The sequence below is a fragment of the Helicoverpa zea genome, chromosome 19 (assembly GCF_022581195.2).
Source record: "Helicoverpa zea isolate HzStark_Cry1AcR chromosome 19, ilHelZeax1.1, whole genome shotgun sequence".
NCBI classification, from domain to species: Eukaryota; Metazoa; Arthropoda; class Insecta; order Lepidoptera; family Noctuidae; genus Helicoverpa; species Helicoverpa zea.
This window is the reverse complement of record NC_061470.1, coordinates 2,891,338-2,914,497: the sequence shown is the minus strand read 5'-3', so window position 1 is coordinate 2,914,497 and position 23,160 is coordinate 2,891,338. Positions and strand designations below refer to the sequence as shown.

General features: G+C 37.3%; 1 protein-coding gene across 1 annotated transcript; it reads left to right on the top strand.

Annotated features, from left to right (window-relative positions):
• Nucleotides 1-358: 358 nt before the first annotated feature.
• On the top strand, nucleotides 359-22,775 carry LOC124639340 (apyrase-like). Its single transcript, XM_047176650.1, has 12 exons — nucleotides 359-569; nucleotides 6,318-6,540; nucleotides 11,331-11,528; nucleotides 14,664-14,794; nucleotides 16,813-16,963; nucleotides 17,457-17,583; nucleotides 18,557-18,714; nucleotides 19,062-19,143; nucleotides 19,588-19,746; nucleotides 20,220-20,368; nucleotides 20,859-21,723; nucleotides 22,042-22,775. Exons 1-11 carry the CDS (start codon nucleotides 460-462, stop codon nucleotides 20,982-20,984), a joined length of 1,614 nt encoding a protein of 537 aa, XP_047032606.1. The 5' UTR covers nucleotides 359-459; the 3' UTR covers nucleotides 20,985-21,723; nucleotides 22,042-22,775.
• Nucleotides 22,776-23,160: the final 385 nt, after the last annotated feature.

Sequence of the window (23,160 nt, the reverse complement as noted above, 5' to 3'; positions counted from 1 at the left end):
TTACATTATAATACTACCAAATTAAAATGACACTTCCATGTAAGGACCTCAATGTATTTACTGTCTCACTTCATTTTGCAGACCTATAATGATACGTTTTCTCGTTTGCCACTATTAAGGCTGATTTACATTGAGTCAGTAACTGACGTCAGTGTAGGCGCCGAAAACTGACGCGTGCTATTTACACGAAGTCAGTGTGGTGTCAGTGTCTCGTCAGTAGTACTGTACTGACTTCAAATCAATTTACACGATGGCAGTGCCGGGTCAGCACTGACTTGTCAGTGGACTGACGTCAGTTACTGACTCAATGTAAATCAGCCATTAAGATTGTCACCCCTGATGGTCAGTACCAAATGTACTCTGTGGTCAGTACCTATCCGACAGCCGAGGGGACCGCACGCGCGCGATGTAAAAAAATAAATAAAAAAATATATGAACTAGGTACTAAATAACCCTAAAATGTTTTTCGTGACTTTAGTGTTTTTGTGTGGTTACACAAATGGATTTGCGTTACCTTTCGAAGGGTTGTACAAGTTGGATATAATACACTATAATGATTTTCATGCTAGGTAAGTTTTAACATATTTTTGCGGATAATTACGCAAAAAAATCCTTCGTTAATTTCGGAAGGGTATCACTTCCTGTATTGCACGAAATTCTGAAAGAATAAACGCAGTAAATGTTTATATTTTTCAGTAGCTTAAGAGTTAACAAAAATCGATTTATAAGCAAGGCGGTTTAACTAAGTACTGTCTAAATAACTTATCTGTATGTTGTTTAATCAATTGGAATAATGAAGTGCCTACTCTAATTTATTTATAGCAAGTTTATCGATTTTTGTAAAGGTCACTACTTTCAAGTAATCCGTCAAATTGTTAGTATAAATAAACAATAAGGTTTGCGTTCCTGCTAAGTATATAATTATTTCTCCTGTGTAATTTTAAAGGATAATCTATACTAATATTATAAAGCTGAAGAGTTTGTTTGTTTGTTTGTTTGAACGCGCTAATCTCAGGAACTACTGGTCCGATTTGAAAAATTCTTTCAGTGTTAGATAGCCTATTTATCGAGGAAGACTATAGGCTACTTTTTATCCGGGTTCGTGCAGAGGTTTCCACGGAATGCGGGTGAAACCGCTGGCAGGAGTTAGATACCTAATATAATAGGTATACTGAAATTTATAAGTATGACTGACTATTTCCCGCGGTTTCACCCGAGTCAGAGTATGTAAGTAGGAACAGTTAATGTTCCAGGATAAACTTTCAGTTTTGTTGTATAGTGAAAGTACAAAAGCAAACATACTTTCGCATTTATGTTATTAGTGTTAAGTATATTATTTACTTAAGAGGCAGAGAGAGGCTCTTCCTGGTCGCAATGCCTTTTTTCGACCTTTTAGCTTCCGCCAGCGGTTTCAGCCGCTTCCTGAGGAAACTAATTTCAGCACCCAAATAAAAAGTAGCCTATGTGGTATTTTGATGTTGATAAGCTATTTATCACAGCCCATTAAAATCCGTTCAGCCGTTTGCGCGTGAAGAAGCAACAAACATACAAAAACTTTCGTATTTATAATATTAGTGTGAAGAATGATTGTCCTCATTACAAAAATAAGTAAAATATATTTACTAAGTTTATGCGGATTCTGCAGTCGTATAACCGTGAACAATGTTTGAAAAATTGTTTAAAAGCCGCTATTTCTACCTACCCTTGTTACAACAAACCCCTTTCTCCCATACTTTAGTATCTACAATTGTATGTTTGTAAAACCTTGGTATGAGAATCGATTGAAACTTTAAGGAAGGTCAGGAAAATATTATTCACGCGAGGAAACTGTTTAAATAATTGTCAAACATAAACCGTCTTACCACAAAAACTTTTAAACGTCAGATTAAGCCTTGTCTAAAAAAATGTCAAATTATGACGTTGACATATGGTTCATTTTGCAGCCACAATTTTTTTAGACAAGTGTAAAACAGACGTTAAAGTTTTTGTAGTAAGGCCATAAAAATCTAATGTTGATGTTTGTAACTCTTCCACCCTAAAACTACCGAATGGATTTAGATGCCACTTGGCCGTGAAATAGCTTATGTCAACATCAGGATAGCATAGAAGCTACTTCTGATCCTGGAACAAGGTCCTCTTGCCGAGGCTGCGGGATTATTCCAAAGAGTTACCGCGGCCCTGGTACATAAAGGGCTTAAGAAGGAACATGATGGGTTTTAGTCAGTAAGAGTCTGACACTCCTTCACGCTGCACCCATAGCGGGAGGGGTATTTTTGGTTCTCCTGAAATTGTCGGGAAATAACTACTTAGAAATAATCAAAAGTATATTATAATCAGCTCCCGCACATCACACGCCTTTCACGTTTCTACAGATAAGACAGCTGATAAAACTATATTATTATCAAATAAGAGATGAGATCAACTTATCTACACGTACTCGTAATACTCAATAGCACGTTATGTCTGCTCTTGTAAATAAATAACATTTTACTGACGCATGTTCTTCGTATGACTTATCATTCTCATCACCCTCCTAGCCTTTTTCCCAACTATGTTGGGGTCGGCTTCCAAACTGGATGTAGCTGAGTACCAGTGCTTTACAAGGAGCGACTTCGTATGACTTAGTAGAATGAGATTAGAATATGAAATATTTGCTGTTTTCCCGTGGTTTTCCCGAGTCCTGAGGGAACTTCTTTCCGTAAATGGATGAAATATAGCCCATGTTACTCGGGGAAAGTGTAGTTTTTCTAATCGGTTCTTTAGTTTCGGGCTTTAGGGTATAAACAAACAAAAAAAATGGTTCCTTTTTACCCACGACGGAACGGAGCAGGTATATGCGTTTAGGGTGATTATATTATTTTATCTCAGCAGCCGCGTTTGCGACAGCTAGCACTTAGGTAAAACTTGACTAGGTTCTGTTTATTGGGATACGAGAAATAGATAGGTCGATTGGAATGTGGGTGAAACCGTAGGCGAACCGTAGGAACTTAGTGAACTCATTAACACTGATGAATGGCAGGCTTAAAACGTGACGGGTGACGAGGTCAGTGGGACGAATGGGAACTCCGCCTATTTTCAACTAGGTAAATGTAGAGGTAGGTCTCGAATCGTCCTTAATTAGCTTTTTGGGTAGTTCGTTCTTCCGTTTGCTTTGAAAATCATGATGTCCTCCTAGCCGATTATCGGCCACGACGGCTGCTCTCATGTAACGAGATATTCCAACTGCGCAGGACATTATTATAGTGCACAAGCATTTGCGCAGACACAGGTGCATTCACTATTCCTTCACTCCCATAGCCCGATGGAATAGCAATCCGACACGATTGGAGAGAGATCAGGCGCAGGCCCGACATTAACGTGCTCTCCGATGCACGGGTGTATCAATCACCAACTTCTAGACTCCGGGCTGCTTTGTGAAAACTATAGGTAGGTAGGTACGGACCGGCTGTCTTTTGTTTTCATAATGAGAGAGAAATTTAGAAACTATAAGTGAGGTTTTCTATAAAAACAAGCGATTATAATAGGTAACTATAAATGACCTTTTTATTTATAATTGATTATAAAACCTTTTCTTTTTTATATTATAGTAGGCAACATGTGATGCATACCTAAGTAGGTATCAATGGCGTGACGTATAAGCATTTTATAATAATAATTTCACCCATTATAAACAATAGTTATGAGTATGTTAATCTTTAGCTGTGCCAGCGGTTTCACCCGTTTAATAATGCTTTCTATTCATTAATTTATTGACCAAATCAACAACTATCATCACAGGTCTTACCTTTTTCAATAGGTCGGTAGATGTTTCTTCTAAATCTTTACAAACATTAACAGAGTGTTTAATAAGATAACTAAACCTAACTATTACAATAAAATCATCATCCTCCGAGCCTTTTTCCCAATCATGTTGGGGTCGGCTTTCAGTCTACCCGGATTCAGCTGAGTAGGTACCAGTGCTTTACAAGAAGCGACTGCCTATCTGACCTCCTCAACCCAGTTACCCGGGCAACCCGATACCCCTTGGTTAGACTAGTGTCAGACTTACTGGATTCTGACTACCCGTAACGACTGCCAAGGATGTTCAATGACAGCCGGGACTTACAGTTTAACGTGCCATCCGAAACACAGTGAATGGTGTCTGAAATATACTTGGAAAGTACATACAAACTTAGAAAAGTTGCATTGGTACTTGCCTGACCTGGGATCGAACCCGCGCCCTCATACTTGAGAGGTTGGGCCTTTACCCACTAGGCCACCACGACTACAATAAAATATTACGTGAAATATAGATTTGAGAGCGTTGCAGACTAACAGATGTTTAGTCTATGTTTAGTCAATACAAGTTTGAGTAAAGTAAGTCCATACTAATATTGCACATGCGAAAGTATTTCTGTCCGTCTATCGCACTTTCACGCCAATAGTCCTGAACCGATGTAAATCAAATCTGGTGCCTGCAGTCTACATAGATAGTCTAAAGCTTGATAAAGAACATAAGGTAAGGTTTATCCATCTTCGGGAAGTAGTTATTCAGGGACGCGAGTGGAACTGCGGGGAACAGCCGGTGTTCAGAAAGAACTTAATTTTCTAATATTACAATAATATAGACAAAAGGAACATCTGTTTAAAAACAATTACTACCTAGGTTTGTAGTTTTCCAAGTAGAGTAGACACATAGGTAAAGACCTTCTTACTTTAACCATAACAAATCCTTTTGTTTTATATTCGTCCTAGGCATGTTTCTTAGAAATCAAAGAAACCAGATCAAAGCTTTAGCTTATTATAGTCTAAACATAATACCTACCTACTGATAGTCATGGAATCGTCATAATATATTGCGTATCAGTTTCATGAAACAATAGTTTAGAATAATGACATCATCCGTGGAGACCACGGACTAGCAAGCGCAGCGTAGGACGTCCACCAACAAGGTGGAGAGACGACCTTATAAAGGTCGCCGGAAGACGCTGGATGCAGGTCGCCTCCAACAGATATCTGTGGAGATCTAAGGGGGAGGCCTATGTTCAGCAGTGGACATCCTATGGCTGAGATGATGATGAATGACAACATCAGCCTTTTTATTGTCCACCCAGCTTCTGCCAGCGGTTTCACCCGCATCCCGTGGGAACCTCTGCACGAACCCGGACAAAAAGTAGCTTATAACCCTCCTCGATGAATGGGGTATGTAACACTGAAAGATTTTTTCAAATCGAACCAGTGGTTCCTGAGATTAGCGCGTTCAAGTATACAAACAAACTCTTCAGCTTTATAATATTACCTAGAATAGACTGCAGGACATAGGCTTTTTCTCATATAGAGAAGGAGTGAGCGTTAATCACCACATTTGCTCAATGCGAATTGGCGATCTCAGAATTTATGTCCAGGTTTCCTCAAAATGTTTTCCTTCACTTTTACTCAGGCATCGGTGTCCAAGATATATATAGAGGGCAGTAATAATGTCTTGTGTCCCTTGTGACCTGTCTGTGTGCAAATGGTTATCTACTAATGTAATAAAGATGATTCTTTTTTTCTTGTTTGTACCCTAAAGGCTCCGAAGCCACCGAACCTATTTGAAAAATTCTTTCACTGTTGGGGCGCTACACTCTTCCCGAGTAACAAAGGCTATATTTGGTCCCGGTACCGGCAGTACATAGGTAGTTCCTACGGGACGCGGGCGAAACCGCGGGAAAACGGCTAGTTGGTAATATGTCCTGCGCAGCTGGCTGATCTCCTTATTGAGAACAGCCGCCTGGACTGACAATCGGTCTGGTCGCAATTATTATTATGTTGTAAGTTGTCGTAGTCAGAATCAACCTTGATACAATTCACTAAGTGATATAATGTCAAGATTCTGTGACGAAACCAAACTGGTATTTTTGCGAGAAACTCGTTTATTAAACTGAGAGTATTTTGTTAATTTTTGTTGTTGATAATAATTTTGCGAATACACGGAAAGTCAGTTCGCAAAATGCTCAAAACAATGGATGAATAATTCAATTGTTTTTGTATTCTACCAACAAATGGTATTTGGTCTTTAATAATAACCACAGGTGATAAATCAATATAATAGATAACAACACCTATACTTTTTTTAATCATTTACTTAAGTACTATGAATTTTATTGTACCATCATCATTTAAAAATATAAGGCGACCACTTCCACCGTAATATTCCTAATTACTTTTGTGTGACGTCATTTACTCTAAATTACCTGCAAATATTTATATACCTGACAACAAACACAAAACAAAAGACTATCCAACTAAACATTATCCTGTCTTCTTATCACTAACCATCTCAAAAACTCCTGTTCCAGATTTGAAGAAACCTCAGTGGACACGCCAACCTGTAGGTACAACAACAATTCTTGCATTGGCGGCTTTCCCAGGCTTTACCAGGAGATCCACACACTCCTGGAAGAGAAACCTGACTCCATAGTCTTGAATGCTGGTGACAGTTTCCAGGGTACATACTGGTATACTCTGCTGAAGTGGAATGTGACCCAGGAGTTCATGAATTTGATACCTCATGATGCTCATGTAAGTAAAACTACTTTAGTCTTACGGCCAGTTTCTTCATCAAAAGTTAAAGTTATGGCTAAAGTAATGTCTAAAGTAAAAGTAACGGTTAAATTCAATTTTTCTATTAGTTTTGCTGTCACTTTAGCCTTGAAAAAACGAATTTGACCGTTACTTTTACTTTAGACATTACTTTAACTTTTGATGAAGAAACTGGCCGTTAGTCATAACAATAATAAGCAACATAGCCAATAAGAGCTTCCTCTCTCCTAACTTACTTATTTTGCTGTGCCCGACAGGGTCCATGTGAACTATTTACAAGTATTACCACCTATGAATACATGTGGAAAGCAACAAAAGTATTGATTTTTGGAAATAATTTTATCCTCTTCACTATCCTTGATGCAGACAAAATAGTTACCGAAACAATTGGTGTTTGTAACTTATAACTCATAGGACAGGGAAGTTATTAAGAATGGGCTGTTTAAAGTTGACGTTAAGGACATCTAAACATTCCAAACTAATTGATTTCTGACACTTAATGGATGCTGTAAAGGATCCGAAACGTCGGGATTAAATAATAGTAAGAGTAAAAGTAATCTTTATTGTATTGATTGTGTTGGTTACAGGTGTTAGGTATAATGATATAGGGACTGGATGCACTAGATTCCCAGACCCCCTCCACTCAGGCGAGGTCGGAGTGCCGCTGGGCCTTTTTAGTGGGTATACCGGGAACGTCGTTACCGGGGAGTCCCACATACCCCTCTCCCGTCCCCCGACGGGAAGGGCATGCGTAATAGCATTTTTTACCCAGCGACAACAAAAAAAAAAAAAAAAAAAAAGGTATAATGATATAGTTACAGTACCTACAACAATCAGCCCGTTTGGGCATACAATAATTCATTATCCTCCGAGCCTTTTTCCCAAACTACGTTGGGGTCGGCTTCCAGTCTAACCGGATTCAGCTGAGTACCAGTGCTTTACAAGAAGCGACTGCCTATCTGACCCCCTCAACCCAGTTACCCGGGCAACCCGATACCCCTTGGTTAGACTGGTGTCAGACTTATTGGCTTCTGACTACCCGTAACGACTGCCAAGGATGTTCAATGACAGCCGGGACCTACAGTTTAACGTGCCATCCGAAACACAATCATTGGTGTCTAAGATATACTTAGAAAGTACATACAAACTTAGAAAAGTTGCATTGGTACTAGCCTGACCTGGAATCGAACCCGCGCCCTCATACTGTAGAGGTTGGTTCTTTGCCCACTAGGCCTCCACGACTTGTTGGGCATACAATAATTAAGGCCTAATATTAACATAACCGCGATAACATCCGTAAAAGTAGTTTCATTAAAATATCTAAACTAATGTTATAAAAAGAAAAAATATATTGCTTCTAGTACACAAACAGGTCCAACAGATTTGAAAAACTATTCCACTGTTATCAAGCTACACTATTCCCTCGATGACAGAGGCTATATTTTACTCAGTGAAGCTGAAACAGCATTTTACGATTATGTTCAGATATTGAGCAACAATGTTTAATCGGATGTAATAATGTGGCTTATCTAAGTTTATTGTTAGGAAATACAATTCTGTTGCGGGTGATACGGTATCACCGTGACCAGACGTCCCGTTTTGAACGGGACTGTCCCTTTTTACAATTACGAGTCCCGGTGTCCCCGAAATGGACTGTGGGACGCACAATTGTCCCGTTTTCAGAAACCGCGCGAAAATTTGAACAGCCGACGGCCGGCCACCGCCCGCCCGCCGCCGCGATGTGACGCCCGCACCAATCGGACGCGAGCTAGCGGTGTGCGAGAGCGAGACCGCGTCGTCGTCGACGCAGCGACAGCCGATAGTGGCCAAGACGTCAACTCATAATAATTATCGCTCGTGTTTTGTTGACTTATTGACTATTGCTTGAAAAACTTTCATTTGCCCATTTCTCGCTATTTGTTTTGTTATTGTTTGGTGCTTGTGTAGTAAATAATTTAAATTTCTTTTGGTTTGGAATCACAAGTTAAAATGCCGAAACGCAAGTGTTCGTTCAATGTTAGCTTACAAGCAAAATATCCGTTTATCAAGCAAATAAATACTCCATCAGATGTTAGATGTGAAAAGTGTCGTACAGAATTTAGTGTTGCCCACAGCGGTGGCGGTGATATTGAACAGCATTTAAAGTCTGACAAACATAAAAATGCCGATCGTGCCGCGGCTTCGAGTTCTACGATGTTAAACTTTTTCAAGAAATCGGACGCGCCAACTTTGAAGGACTTGGATATCGCCGCGGCAGAAGGCGTCTGGGCTTATCACACGGTACAAGAAAACCACAGTTTTCGTTCTAATGATTGTGCATCGAAATTGATTCAATCATGTTTTGATCCCAAATTTACATGCGCGCGTACGAAATCAGAAGCTATTGTAGTAAATGTTTTGACGCCTACAGCAATGAAAGAATTAAAAGATGACCTTGATAAGTGCAATTGCATTACAATACTAAACGACGCGTCAAACCACGGTAACAAGAAAATATACCCCATTGTAGTGCGCTTTTTTCAACCTTACGTAGGTGTGCAAGTAAAAATTTTAGATTTACAAGACCAACCCGGTGAAACGTCTGACATCATTGTCAATTATTTAAGCCAAGTGTTGACAGATAATAATTTGACAGCAAAAGTCGTAGCATTTTGCGGGGACAATGCCAACGTCAATTTCGGAGGTGCAGCTAGGCGAGGAACTAACAATGTATTAACGAAATTACAATCATCTCTGAAAAAAGAATTAATAGGTATTGGATGTGGAGCCCATGTTATTCACAATGCAGTAAAATCCGCTGCAGATGGACTACCCGTAGATTACGAAAGCGTTATTGTGAAGATATATTCATTTTTTTATATCTATACGATTCGAGTTGAAGCTCTAAAAGAGTTTTGTGCCGAAACTGAAACGGAATATCAACAAATGCTCGGCTATAGCAAAACCAGATGGCTTGCTCTTATGCCTGCTTTAGAGAGGGTTTTAAAAATGTATCAGCCGTTAAAAAACTACTTTTTGAGTATTGAAAAATGTCCCCAGTTACTAAAAATCTTTTTTGAAGATCCCACATCAGAATTGTGGTTTTATTTTTTACACGCCCAGTCAGCAAGTTTTCATCAAGCTGTCTTGAAACTTGAAGGTCAGACTGTATCGGCAATAGAAGCTGCAAAAGAAATCAATCAATTAAAAGACAATTTAATTCAGAAACAGACCAATCAGTTTCTTCCATTTATGGTCCGTCAATTAATATTAAAATTGAAAGATAGTGGTACTAATATTGATGAAGAATTTGTGAAAAGGACGGCTACAGAATTTTATAAAACAAGCCGTGAATATCTGGAGCAGTGGACTTCCTTTCTTACCAAAGAAATGGAGATATTTTATTGGGCAGATTTAAAAAAGGTTCCCACATGGGAAGACATTCAAAAATCTCTGGATTTATTAATTGAAAAGCAATATATTGACTGTAATAAAGATACTGAAGTTTTTGACGAATTTTCCTTAATTTCAAATTACATTACATCACAAAAAATAACGGAATGGAATAATTTAAATGTTTCCACAGAAACCCGTTGGGTGGAAATATTCAAACACTTTCGCGCCAATAATCTTCAGCATGAAAACTTTTGTATTGTTATTGAATATATTTTATGTTTGCCTGCTACAAATGCTCCAGTAGAAAGAGTATTTTCTATTATGAATAAATTGTGGACATCTGAGAAAACTCAGTTACAAATTTCAGTTCTAAAGGCGATGTTGATAATTAAGGTGAATATAAAAAAAACATGCCAGGAGTTTCATTCTTATTTGAAATCGTCACCAGATATATTAAAAAAAATTTGTTCTTCCGATAAATATAAATATAACTAAACATTTTGGGTACCTACATATATTTTGTGATTCGTAACTTTTAAGCCAACTAACTTTTTCTCAATAAATAACATTACAAAAGTGTCTTTTTTTTCTCTACCTATGATTTGACCTAAATAAAACAATGTCCCGTTTTGAGTCAAAAAATAATAACCGCGATAACATCCGTAAAAGTAGTTTCATTAAAATATCTAAACTAATGTTATAAAAAGAAAAAATATATTGCTTCTAGTACACAAACAGGTCCAACAGATTTGAAAAACTATTCCACTGTTATCAAGCTACACTATTCCCTCGATGACAGAGGCTATATTTTACTCAGTGAAGCTGAAACAGCATTTTACGATTATGTTCAGATATTGAGCAACAATGTTTAATCGGATGTAATAATGTGGCTTATCTAAGTTTATTGTTAGGAAATACAATTCTGTTGCGGGTGATACCGAATGATAATGGATGTGGTAATTAAAAGAAAATTAAAAGAATTGATAGTAAGGCTGCGTCATAGTCATATACGTCATAGGCACTGTTAATTACGTATAGTAGTATACAATATAGATTGACTAGCTGTTCCCTTCGGCTTCACCTGTGTACCCAATTATTTTTTCCTACACCTGGATAAAAAGCAGTCTTAATATTATTCGGAAGTTACAAGCTTATATTACTGTCAAATTTCATCAAAATCCGTTTAGTAGTTTTTGCGTGAAAGGGTACCAAAAATGTACTTAATGCAAACTTTCACTTTTGTAATAGGTATGTTAAATGTGATAACAGCTAACCTGAATTTCCTGACATAGGTACCTACGCATTTTCTTCTATACAGAACCTGTTTAAAAAAACATCAATAAATCGACCTTGATAATCTTATTACTACTATCCAAACAATACTATTTCCTCAGGCAATCGGCAATCACGAATTTGATGACGGTCCCGAAGGGCTGGCACCGTACCTCTCAGCATTGAAAGCACCAGTGCTGGCTGCGAACATGGATACTACTGAAGAAGCAGTCCTGCAAGGATTGTATAAGCCTCATCACATAGCGGAGAGGAAAGGCAGGAAGATCGGATTAATTGGACTTATTACGCCTGATACTGCGGTAAGAGAATTTATTTAATGCAAAATGTATACCCTGTTAGGATGCATCAAATTAACTAAAAACTAGATTGATGATCTTATGATAGAGAAAAAATATGAAAGAGGGATGAAACACACGTAATAAAGGGAGGGATGAGTATGAGTGTAGATGCATGGAGAGGCAGAGGAAGATAATAACTTGTAGAAGAAAAGATAAATTTATAAATACTCAATTATTATCAAGTTTAATTAACAATCAGAGGAGAAAGTATGCGCAAAAATGTGTCGCCCACAAGCGTGTAAATAAGCAACAAGAACGTTTAAAATCCTAAATACTGAAATATCTAAAATTTTCGGTTTGTTTCAAACCTCATCTTATAGATACACGGAGCAAAGATTCAAATAATCTACATACTTGGTAGGTATTGTTCGATGATACTATCCACCGTTTGTGCATACCTCTCGACCATAGAAATAACAAAATACACGTATAGAGAAAGATTCCTGATGTTATTCTATTATAATTCCTCCTCTTCATCTATTGTACGTGTGATCTATTGTTTTATCTATCTCGAAGAAAGGTTATTGTGAAAAAACTACGTTACGTATCTAGGTACACAGATCATCATTCTCCGAGCCTTTTTCCCAACCATGTTGGGGTCGGCTTCCAGTCTAACCGGATGTAACTGAGTACCAGTGCTTTACAAGAAGCGACTGCCCATCTGACCTCCTCAACCCAGTTACCCGGGCAACCCGATACCCCTTGGTTAGACTGGTTTCAGACTTACTGGCTCCTGACTACCCGTAACGACTGCCAAGGATGTTCAAAGACCTAGGTATAAAGATCGTTAAAGAGATATTCAAATGTCAAGCTGTCGGTGGTAATCTTAAGAGCACACTGCAAACTTATAGTCGGCCGATAGTTTGTTTGGGCTCATAAATCAGTATGAAGATGAATGGTCGTACGCACATTACAAAGATCAGGTATTTAGCCGGTATCAGACCGACTGAAAACTTTGATTGGAATCAAGATTTTTTTTTCCCACATCAGGACAACTGTCGGCCGACTGTTTAGTTTACAGTGTAGGTATGGGTACTCTTAATCTTCGAGAGGAATCAAGCATTGTTTAATCAATTTCCAAGAATGGTTACAGTGAAATAACTTTTATGTCAGTATAGATAGTTAGGTGTCAAACTGTCATTAATCTTAAATCTTCGAATAGCCATCGTGATGTATGATTCTCATGTTAGATATAATTCCCTCAATAGGTAATATTGTTTTTTATGACTCACTCAAATGCAGGCATGCTTAGTTTGGGGCAATAGTTAAAGTGCATGACATTGACACTAGTGCACTCACTATTCCTTCACTCTCATAGCCCGATGGCTACGGCAATCCGACACGACCGGAGAGAGATCAGGCGCAGGACCGACATTAACGTGTTCTCCCATGCACATACAAAGCAAGTACACAATGTGTACTTGTGACATAATATTTCAAAATTTTTTTTTTTATTTTACTTTGAAAAATACTAAATTATTAGGTTTATACAGACCAGTGTCTATACAGTTCAATGTAATTAAAAAGTTTGTCTATGTATCTTCCGTGTATATTGCACTTATACTACACTAAAATAGTTCTTTAGGTTTAAAATAAGACTTTTTGAAATTACTTTTGAGGTATCTCTGATCTTGACTGATCTTAGTCTGGGTTTTATGAAGATCTAGAGACCGCCCCAAAACTACATGACGGAACATAGTTGCGAAAGTTATGAAATAGTGCCAGGTGTCCAAGAGCGATGTCACAGATAGAGCGAAGTGGAGAAGGAAATTAGCTAAGCTGATCCCACCACCACGAGGGATACGTAGCAGGAAAAAGAATAAGGGATACAGTAACAGGATTCTTTAGAAACTTTGGATAATATTGATCTGCATTGAGATATCTACTATCTTACTTTCTCATATCACGGATAACACCATTGACAGCTATCATTCGTGCATAGAAGTCCGTGCACACTAACAATATACGTGTTATCACATAGCGTGTAACACGTGCACAGTTAACATTACGCGTGCGTGCTCACCAACACAACTCAATTTTGAGCACTTCATATTTTAAGATTTGTATACCTTTCGTGTTTGTTGGCTTTTTATTTAAATGGCTATGCGGATGTTTAATGCGGAAATATATCGTATGACGGTGGTGAAACACGCGAGGGTATTTTTACTTTAAACTTAATGGTGACAAAATATCAAAAGGTTATATTGAAAACTTATTTTGAAAGGCTACAACCTTACTACTTTTTTTCTCACTAACCGACTTCCCAAAAGGGTGGTTCTGAATTCATCAAAATCTTAATGCTCATTATCTTTTAGAAAACGTTAGAGCGATATGGGTGAAATGGAGTATAAGGGGTTTCAGAAGTAGATGTTTTTCTTTATACTATAGATATATTTTGAGTGTAAAACAGCGTGAAAAATCTGGTTTTACCAAAAAGCATACAGTTTCAAGTGGTGATAAATTCTAACCAAATTACAGATCTGCATGATTTGACAAAACTTAAAATTCTATATTGTTTTAGCACAGTCTGAATAAATATGTACTTCTTTTAACAACATAACCAGACAGCTGAATATGCAATCATTTTGAATGTCCTTACATGAATATATAACAGTAATTTATGTCTGTATTCTTTTAAAAGTATGTTGCAGGAAAATGATTCATTCTACAGTTCCATATTCTTATTCTTTATTGTATAGAATTGTTCCACGCAAAACACTGGTATAGATATTTTGTAACTCACGAGACCGGGTGAGCTATACTTGTGTGTAGGTAAATGTTGATGTGCTCGTAATGATGATGATGTCCTCCAAGCCGATTATCGGCCACGGCAGCTGTTCTTATATAAACACGTCAGCCAACTGCACAGGACATATTATAGATCCACTTCCTATTCCTGCACTCTCATAGTCCGATGGGGCGGTAATCCGAAACGAACGGAGAGATATCAGTCGCAGGACTAACATTTACGTGCTCTCCGTGTATCTACATACAAGTAACCAAGTCTCCTATAATTTCATACCAAATAACACTAGTATTAAATTGTTTCCTGTATTATGTTTCCAAAGTGTTCATAGAATATTTTTTTATTTGCAGAAACTATCATCGCCCGGCAAGGTTAAGTTCACTGACCCCAAGGCGGCGGCCAAGCGTGAAGCTAAAATATTGTACGAAAAAGGAGTTGATATTATCATCCTGCTGTCCCATTGTGGATTAGAGATTGACAAGTAAGTTTCCTCAGTGTTATTCTGTGTCTTACAGCGCTACTAATTTTTCTTCGCTGTTTCACCCACGTCCCGAGAGAAAATCTTTCCCCAACCTAGTAAACTATACTGGTAACTTAAATCCTTTTTCAGGCTATAGACTATTTACACTGATAGTTATAAGTTTTATTTTAAATGAAATTCGAAATGAAATGAAATCGTTTATTTTGCAAGTTGGACATTACATCACTTTTACACGTCATTTTAAGAACGCTGAGGTCGGCATTTCCTAACTAATTGATCCCTGAGAAGAAACGCTGAAACAAACTTAAGGGTCATAGTCTCTTTTAAAGTCCAAACATGTTACAAATACTATTATGTGTGAGTGTCACCATGTACGGTCTGGAATGGCCTTTTGAGGAAAGAGCCACATGAGGCTGGAGCTGACCAGTCCCAACAGACGGCACGCGAAAGGCCTGTCTAGGAGTTCTTCCGCCTAAGGAGTAAATAAATGTGAGTCTATTGTCTCCTGAGGTCAAAAACGGTTAAGATGTTGTAACAATGACAAGACCTGTCATTGTTGAACCACTTTGCAATTGTAAGATATCTACAGTTATCTTCAATTCTCCTAATAGGCATTTACTTACTTGATGAAGACAAGAAGATTTCTGTCTTCCTTCCTATAAGATACTTCTTGACAAGAAAATAACATGACATTCTGGGAAACGGTTCATGGCAGGAAATTAGAGGAACGCTTCACAAGCTTCCTTATTTTTCTTATTTCGATGTTGCGCAAAAAAGGACCTTGTGGGCTTTAGAATACAAACCATATTGACGTGTTGCAAGTGCCTTTCTAAAGGACAGTCTGAGGTCTCGTTTGTCCAGTTTTTTGGATGTTTTTTTTAAACACCTACAGCTTTTTTAATTACGACTAAACAAACGTGATGACTTGGTCACGGCATGAACATTTTTTTCCAATATATCAGATAAAGGAATTGTTGAATAGCTGAACCGATTTTATTCTAGAATCTGTATTTGTAAAATCGGAAGGCACTAGAAAAATAGCTGAAATAACATCTAGTAGGTAGTAATAATAATAAATTATTTTTATCAAACATCTGATCAAAGGATCCTTTGTTCTGTCGAGTTGAGCAGAACAATTGCTCAATTAATCGTATGAATTCCGAGGATGGTCTATCACTTGAACTATACTCGTACGTACATATAATGGGTCATTCAATGACTAAATATTTGTTTGATATGGTGATGTCATTTTATGGTCTAGAGGATTTTTTTTGCCGTTAAAACGGCCTATCTAGGCGAATATTTTGAAATTGAAGAGTCTGTTTGTCAGAAACTACTGGACCGCTTTATAAAAAAACTAGCATTGTTAGAAATCTTATTTCAATCTCATATAGGTATTATATCCTTTTTGTCCGGATGTGCATAGTAGTTCTCTTGGGATGCGGGTTAAAAAACTGGCAGAAGCCAGTGAATTTATAAGTTCAAGTCTTAAGACACCAATAGCATTATCAGGGAAAGCAATTAAAATAAACAACTAGGTACGGGAAATACAAATGCCTATTATTCTATAAAGTATGCAAATTATTTCATTATGTATTCATTATGCACGTCTTATTTGTTTTATCTTATTCTGTTTCCTCGTATTGTATTCTAACGTATTATTTCCGAATATTATTATCACTAAGTTCGTATTCTAGCTATTTCTAAGTGATTTCTTCACGTATTTGACGCCATTTTTGAGGTATAAATTCGGTTAGCCTATGATCATCATATCAGCCAATTGCTGTCCACTGTTGAACGTAGATTTCTCCCGATGAGATCCAACTATCCCGATCTTGGGCATTCCCCTACTTTAGTTCGGTCATTTCTTTCTCTGTTTAAAAACTTTAGACTCTGCTTCTCTTTGGTGGATTTTGGGTCTAAATATTGCACTAATCCATTGGCAAATGATCATAAAACCAGCCTCCTTTCTTATAGCTCCATTTACCAAAATTGTGACCCATTTTCTCTCTTTTCAGGGAAATAGCTAAAGACTTCGCAGAGCATATAGACATCATTGTTGGAGGACATACTCACTCCCTTCTCTGGAATGGAGACGCTCCGAGCGGGGAACCTGTGGCTGGACCTTACCCCGTGTTCATTGAGAGCACTGAGAATAAGAAGCATCAGGTAAAGGAACAATAGAGAATATTCGATGTTTCTATAAAAGTTGTGGTAGCGTTGTAGTTAAAGAACCAGCCCCCTCAAGTGCGTGTGTTTCAAGAAGGCAATTATCAGTATCACTTTTCATTAACTATTCTAAATTATATTCACCTTCTAACTATGTTATGGACCTTTTCTACGCCATTACTCAGTCACCTGAGAAAGTGAAGGAAAATATTTTGAGGAACCCTGAAATTTTGGATGTCTGAAATTGCCAATCCGCATTGGGTCAGCGTGGTGATTAACACTAATTTCTTCTTTTTATGAGAAGAGGCCTACAGTGGGGACAACGAAAGAGTCTGACGATGAAATAACAAATAAAGGGTGCCACTAGCCATAGCAAGACTAGAAAGATCTATGTTACATGTTCATCATCTCCCTCCGAGCCTTTTCCCAACTAAGTTGGGGTGGCCAGTGTTTTTACCTACATATATTACATGTTGTTCTCATTATATTCCAGGTTCTGATAGTCCAAGCCTCAGCTTTCACCAAGTACATGGGCAACCTGACGGTCTACTTCGACTTCCGAGGAGACTACGTCAAGTGGGAAGGCAACCCTCTCTTCTTGGACCGATCCATACCTGAAGGTAAGAACGAAACCTGAAAGAAAGTCACTATTTCCTTGACATTTAATATTGTATATTTATAAACTTAATGTACCGGGAGAACTACTTCTCTCAATCAGATTAAAAGAATCCTTCGTCTTTTTTCAGTCTCTAAAATTTTATGAACCTTTGATCTAAATCGGTTCCGTCGTTTTCGGTAAGTAATGTTCGGACGTAGAAAGGAAGGGGTGGATTTACATAGGAGAGTAGATAAGGGTACTACATAGAGGAAATATATCTATACGGAAATATGTACATTACGGAGTTAATAAAGAAATAGATAAGGATGCACATGGGAAGATTGTCAATACAAAAAAAAATTGTTTTAGACGATTTTGTTAATAAATATTTTGATCGCAAAGTTCTGCTACTGTTGATAGACTGGAGGTCATCTATTCATAGATCAACCTTAAAATTGTTATTAATTAGTTATTAATAAATACTGCATGAATCAATATAATTGATAACCTTATGTGAAGTGAACTTGATCTTAATTAGTTGTTGCAATTAAGATTAGCCAATAACATTTAACATCATGTAGTTGTTTTAGTACAATTTACATTGTAAGTACGTATGTAATTGTCTACATAAAATTGTTAGATAGTTTCAACCAATCTTCTTCTTCTTATCGAATGCAGGTTTAATGATCTAGCAAGCCCTCGTGTCAGAGTTTTCTCAAATCCGCCTGATAGCTGATAGTGGAATTCTATCAACGACGTTTCTGCAAATTATGTAGAAGCCTACATAAGTTAAAGCGTGAAAGGCTAACCTTAGCACGAAGGGAACAAGTCTGGTGCTAGGATCTGCAGAAAGTAGTTTTGCGGCTGTAATATTGCCGTTGTAATATATAGTAATAGTACAACTGTAGAACTACTTTCTGCAGAGCTAGACAGCTAGCTAAAGCAACTTTTCTATTAATTCTACATAGCAAAAATTAATTTAAATCATCTTCCAGATCAAACAATAAAAGAGAAACTAGCGCCCTACGCGAAAATGGTGCACGAAGCTGAGAATGTGCCCGTGGGGTCTACTGAGAACACCATGCGCTTCGACGACTGTGTCTTCGGGGAGTGCACTATTGGAGACATGCTGGTTGATGCTCAGCTGGAGTTTGTGAGTAGACAATTTTAATTTTCAATAATTTCGTGAAGTTGATGAAACTTAAATTAAGTATAATAATCCAAACTTATCGCTATCAAGTGTACATCTGTAATAATATTTTAAAGCTATAGAGATCGTTTGTTTAGAAGTCTGGTCCAATTTGAAAAAATATAATATTTCAGTTTTACATAGATAGCCCATTTATCGGGGAATGCTGTAGGATTTTTATCTGGGTTCGTGGAGTTGTTTTCACGAGATGCAGGTGAAACCATGGTTGATAGCTTCCGTGGTTGTCCAGGATAAAAAATAAAATATTGTGAAAGAATATACGTCTGGAAGTTAACTTATTCTGTTCACAGGCTAAGAAGACAGCCAATTCAAATCACCAGTTGGTGTCATTCATTCAGCGTGGTAACATCAAGTCTTCGATTATGCAAGGAAGTAAGTTTGGCCACATTATTGAACGTTTTACTAGAAATGGGTACCTGCTTTCTATTTAGCTCCTAATTGTCTTGATATAGGTATTCTGATATCTGAAACCAAGACCTAGCAACGCTTTTGCATTAGCGGATTTTCCGCTTAATTCGTACGGGTGGTGTCACGCTTATACTTGCGAAAACAAACAATTGTTTACTATCGGTACAAACTATGACACCTGAAACTGCGTGACAGGTTTTTTGTCGCGCGTAAAAAATAACACATAAATGCGGGTCAAATTCCGTCGTGTGGAACCGCTGTAACTTCCCTTTCTTGTACAAAATCCAAGCCCATAACAGACAAGCACACTAACTGCTGTCCCTATGTCAAATACATAGTAAGGACTTATTGACCCTCTTATTTCTTAGCCAAATACCATAAATAACTTTCTTCTCTATTCTTCTACAGTTATAACCGAAGGCTCAATCTTCGAGCTGCTGCCGTTCAACGACCGTGTTGAGCTGTTTGAGCTGCAAGGAAAGTATGTGCGTCTAGCGCTGGAGAGAAGTGTTAGTGACGCGTGGGGATTCAGCCCTTTTAAAGGACCCTGGTTATTGCAAGTTGCTGGTGAGTTGAAGGTTTTTTTCTTCGGTTATTCAATTAGCATCTTCTATGGTTTGAAATACAGTTTTTTTATGGTATCTCATTGAAATTGGACTCCAAGGTCCTGAAATACGTAGAGCCCCCGCAAACTACAGACTAGACATTCAGGTGATAGCTGGTTTCGAAGGTTGACTGACAGTTAATTAATACGTAAATATAAATATGATTAAACTTTTAATTCGGTCTCATACCAGCCGAGTACCTGTTTGTTGTAATGTTTGCACCAACGTTCATCCCCATACTGATTTATGGCACTACTGTATCACACTTCTGTTGGCCGACTAAAAGTTTGTAGTTTCTGGGCACTTAACAGAAGTGAAAAGTGGCGAAACGAATCGGAATTTACCTGAGTATGTGCTCATTTATACAACAAGAGGAATTGATACAAAAAAAAAATAGCTAAAGTTCCTCTTACCCTCACCTTCCTCATCTTCCAGGACTCCAAGTCACATACAACGTGACGATGCCTGAAGGTAACCGCATCACCTCAGTACTGGTAGGCGAGCAGTCTACTCCACTGGATGATGAGGAAATATATTGGGTGACGGCACCAGCATACCTGTCTGACGGAGGAGATGGGTTCTCTGTAAGTTTTTTATAATTAAGAGTTAATTATTTTTATATTTTATTTGCCAAATTGAATAAAATTATTTTTGGGCACACATTTTCAATGAGGAGTTAGAAATCATCATCTGCCCAGCCTTTTCCAAAACTGAATGTTGGCATCACAACATAATGTTGAGGTCGGCTTTTAGTATTAACTGGATGCTGGTCTTAACTGAGTAGGTAATCAATGTTTTACATGATGCGACCGTCTATCTAACCATTCCAGTTACCTTGGCATCCCAAAATCTCTTGGAAAGTCTAGTTGTCAGACTGAAAGTCAGGCTTCTCACTACCCGTAACGACTAGACTAGTTGCAAAAGATGTTCAATTGACAGGCAAAATCTGCCAATTTGTAGTGCCTTACAGAACACAGAGAAACTTGTCATGAGAAGATAGCCGGTCACTCAAGATCCAATCAAAGACTTAATCATCTTACATATGTTTAAGAGATAATTTTCCCCTAATTACAGATGTTCAGAGACGGCAAACAAAACTCCAAAGACATCGGTCGCGATCAGAAGATTCTGGAACTCTACATCAGAGCTCACTCGCCTCTGAAAATCAAAACTGAAGGCAGAATCGTTATTAATAGTTGACTGAATTAATTTTACTTTCTAATCGAATTACACAGAGGAGTTAAACAATGGAGTATTCAGTCACACGTTTTTATTTCAAGAGGCTTCGATGGGCATTTGTTTTCCTGACTAGGGATTCTGTGTGAAATCTTCATTTGTTTTCTCCTCTGTGGCTAATACTCCTGTAAATAGTGTTCAATGTTACAATTTGCATTAATTTTCAATGTCGGTATTTTTCACTTTTAATTGTATCTACAGTGTATGCTTAAGTGGCAAATTAGGCATTTTTAAGAACAAACATAAACTCAGTTTTCTTTATGAGCCATTTCTATGGTATTGCTTTGTTTCTCTGTCAGTAATTAATTTCTTATGAAATCTTGGGCTCCAAGATGTGAAAATTACCTTATCAATTGCTGGGAAATTATCTTACCAACATTCCATATTGTAAAGGATTTTTCCGGAAAAGCATTGTCCATTTAATAATATAATTTGTCACTGCATACAGGAGTATGTATATTTAGGCACCTGATTTTAAACTTAGCTACAATAAGACAAAGTATGATTTCAAACATTGTGATATATATCATCTTTTGAAAGTGGGATTTTTAAGGAGTCGCTGTCAAACAGTGATCCCTAAAAACTTCCGCACACTGCAACCTTTTAATCGGCTAATTTTTTGCTAATAGTTTGACCGGGCTTATAAATCTGTATGGAGATCAGTGGTAATGCGCACACGACAGCGATAAACTCAAACATTTATTCACTTATAATACCACAAGTCGTCAAGTTTTTCAGGAAAAATCACTCGCGCTTCGCGCTCGTTATTTTTTAACCTGAAAAACTTGACTCCTTCATTTGTTTGCAACGAACCTATCGGAAAATACCCGATAATTTTGAAGCTCGTGTGGTATTCGGGAGATTATTTTTCCGTCCCAAATGTCGGCCACAACCTGTCAGTTTGACGTAGCAACGACCAGAGAAAATATTCAAAAAATTTTCAGTATAATACCATGTAGGTTGTACCACGTGACGTCGAATGGTGCAATTCTATTGGTCGATATTTGGGTCGGAAAAATAATCGTGTTTATTTGTACAATGATCATGTATCCGACTAAAAAGTTCGATTGGATTTCCAATTATCTTCAAAATAAACGGTTAATCAACTATCGTCCAACTATGAGCCGACAGTTTAATCTGCATTGTGCGGGGGTTCAAAATCTTAACATTTCATTCTTGTTTTTTTATTTACGAGTAGAACTCGATTTCAAAATAAGAAGACGGATACATTTAATTTTGTATGTTTTCAAAAAGTTTCTAGATGCTAAGATTTTCTATGATACACAGAAACCTAAATAATAATGGATTTAATATAATTTGGATTTCTGTGCCTTATTGCAACTAGAATACTTTTGGTTTGAATATAGCCGCGTAAAGATTGACTTTGAACAAATGAAGCCATTTGATTGGCTACTTCAATCAAGTGATGCGTTCTGATTGGCTCTAATTGGCTAGTTCAATCAAACAATGTGTTATGATTGGCTAATTTATTTTCATCTTGTATCCAATAAAGTTATAGTTTTTCAATGTCAGTGTAATTTCCCTTTAGGAATAAAGTTGTAAATTGTAATTCTTTATGAAGTAAAGTCATTATAATTAGATTGAATGTAATTTTTCAGTTTTTAAATAAAAAATAATTTAACGGTGCCATTTTGTAGTCAGTTGCATTGATTTTGTTAAATCAAATTAATTTATGGTGAATATTTTTCACCCTTAATAATTGATTGTTAAAAAAATAAATTGATTTCGTAAATAGACTTGTATTTTTAATTTTTTTAGTGCATACAGAAATATGTCTTCAAAAATTTTCACATATTTCCTTTGATCGGGAACTTACGCCTCTGTAGTACCGGAAACACTACATATCTCGGTATAAGTTCCTATATGCAGGTATACAAATACAAGGAAGTATTCATACGACATAGAAGTATGGACGTAGTTAAATACTTTTTTTTTACAAATGCTTAAAATCATCTACATCCTCCAACACAAACAAAAACACATCAGCTTTGTATTAGGAAGCAAAAAACCTGCCAGACACGATTAAATAACTTAAAAAAAAAATGGTTTTCCTTTAGTAGTCAGACTTGCTTCTCGGAATAAACCTAAATAAAATTGTGCCTTGTAAAAAATATTATTT

Bases quoted from the DNA above. Each gene is read 5' to 3' on its own strand.
- LOC124639340 (XM_047176650.1), top strand. From the start codon at position 460: ATGTTTTTCGTGACTTTAGTGTTTTTGTGTGGTTACACAAATGGATTT. The intron at 14,795-16,812 runs GTAAGTTTCCTC...CTCTCTTTTCAG, and splicing joins TGTGGATTAGAGATTGACAA to GGAAATAGCTAAAGACTTCG. The intron at 17,584-18,556 runs GTAAGAACGAAA...ATCATCTTCCAG, and splicing joins GGACCGATCCATACCTGAAG to ATCAAACAATAAAAGAGAAA.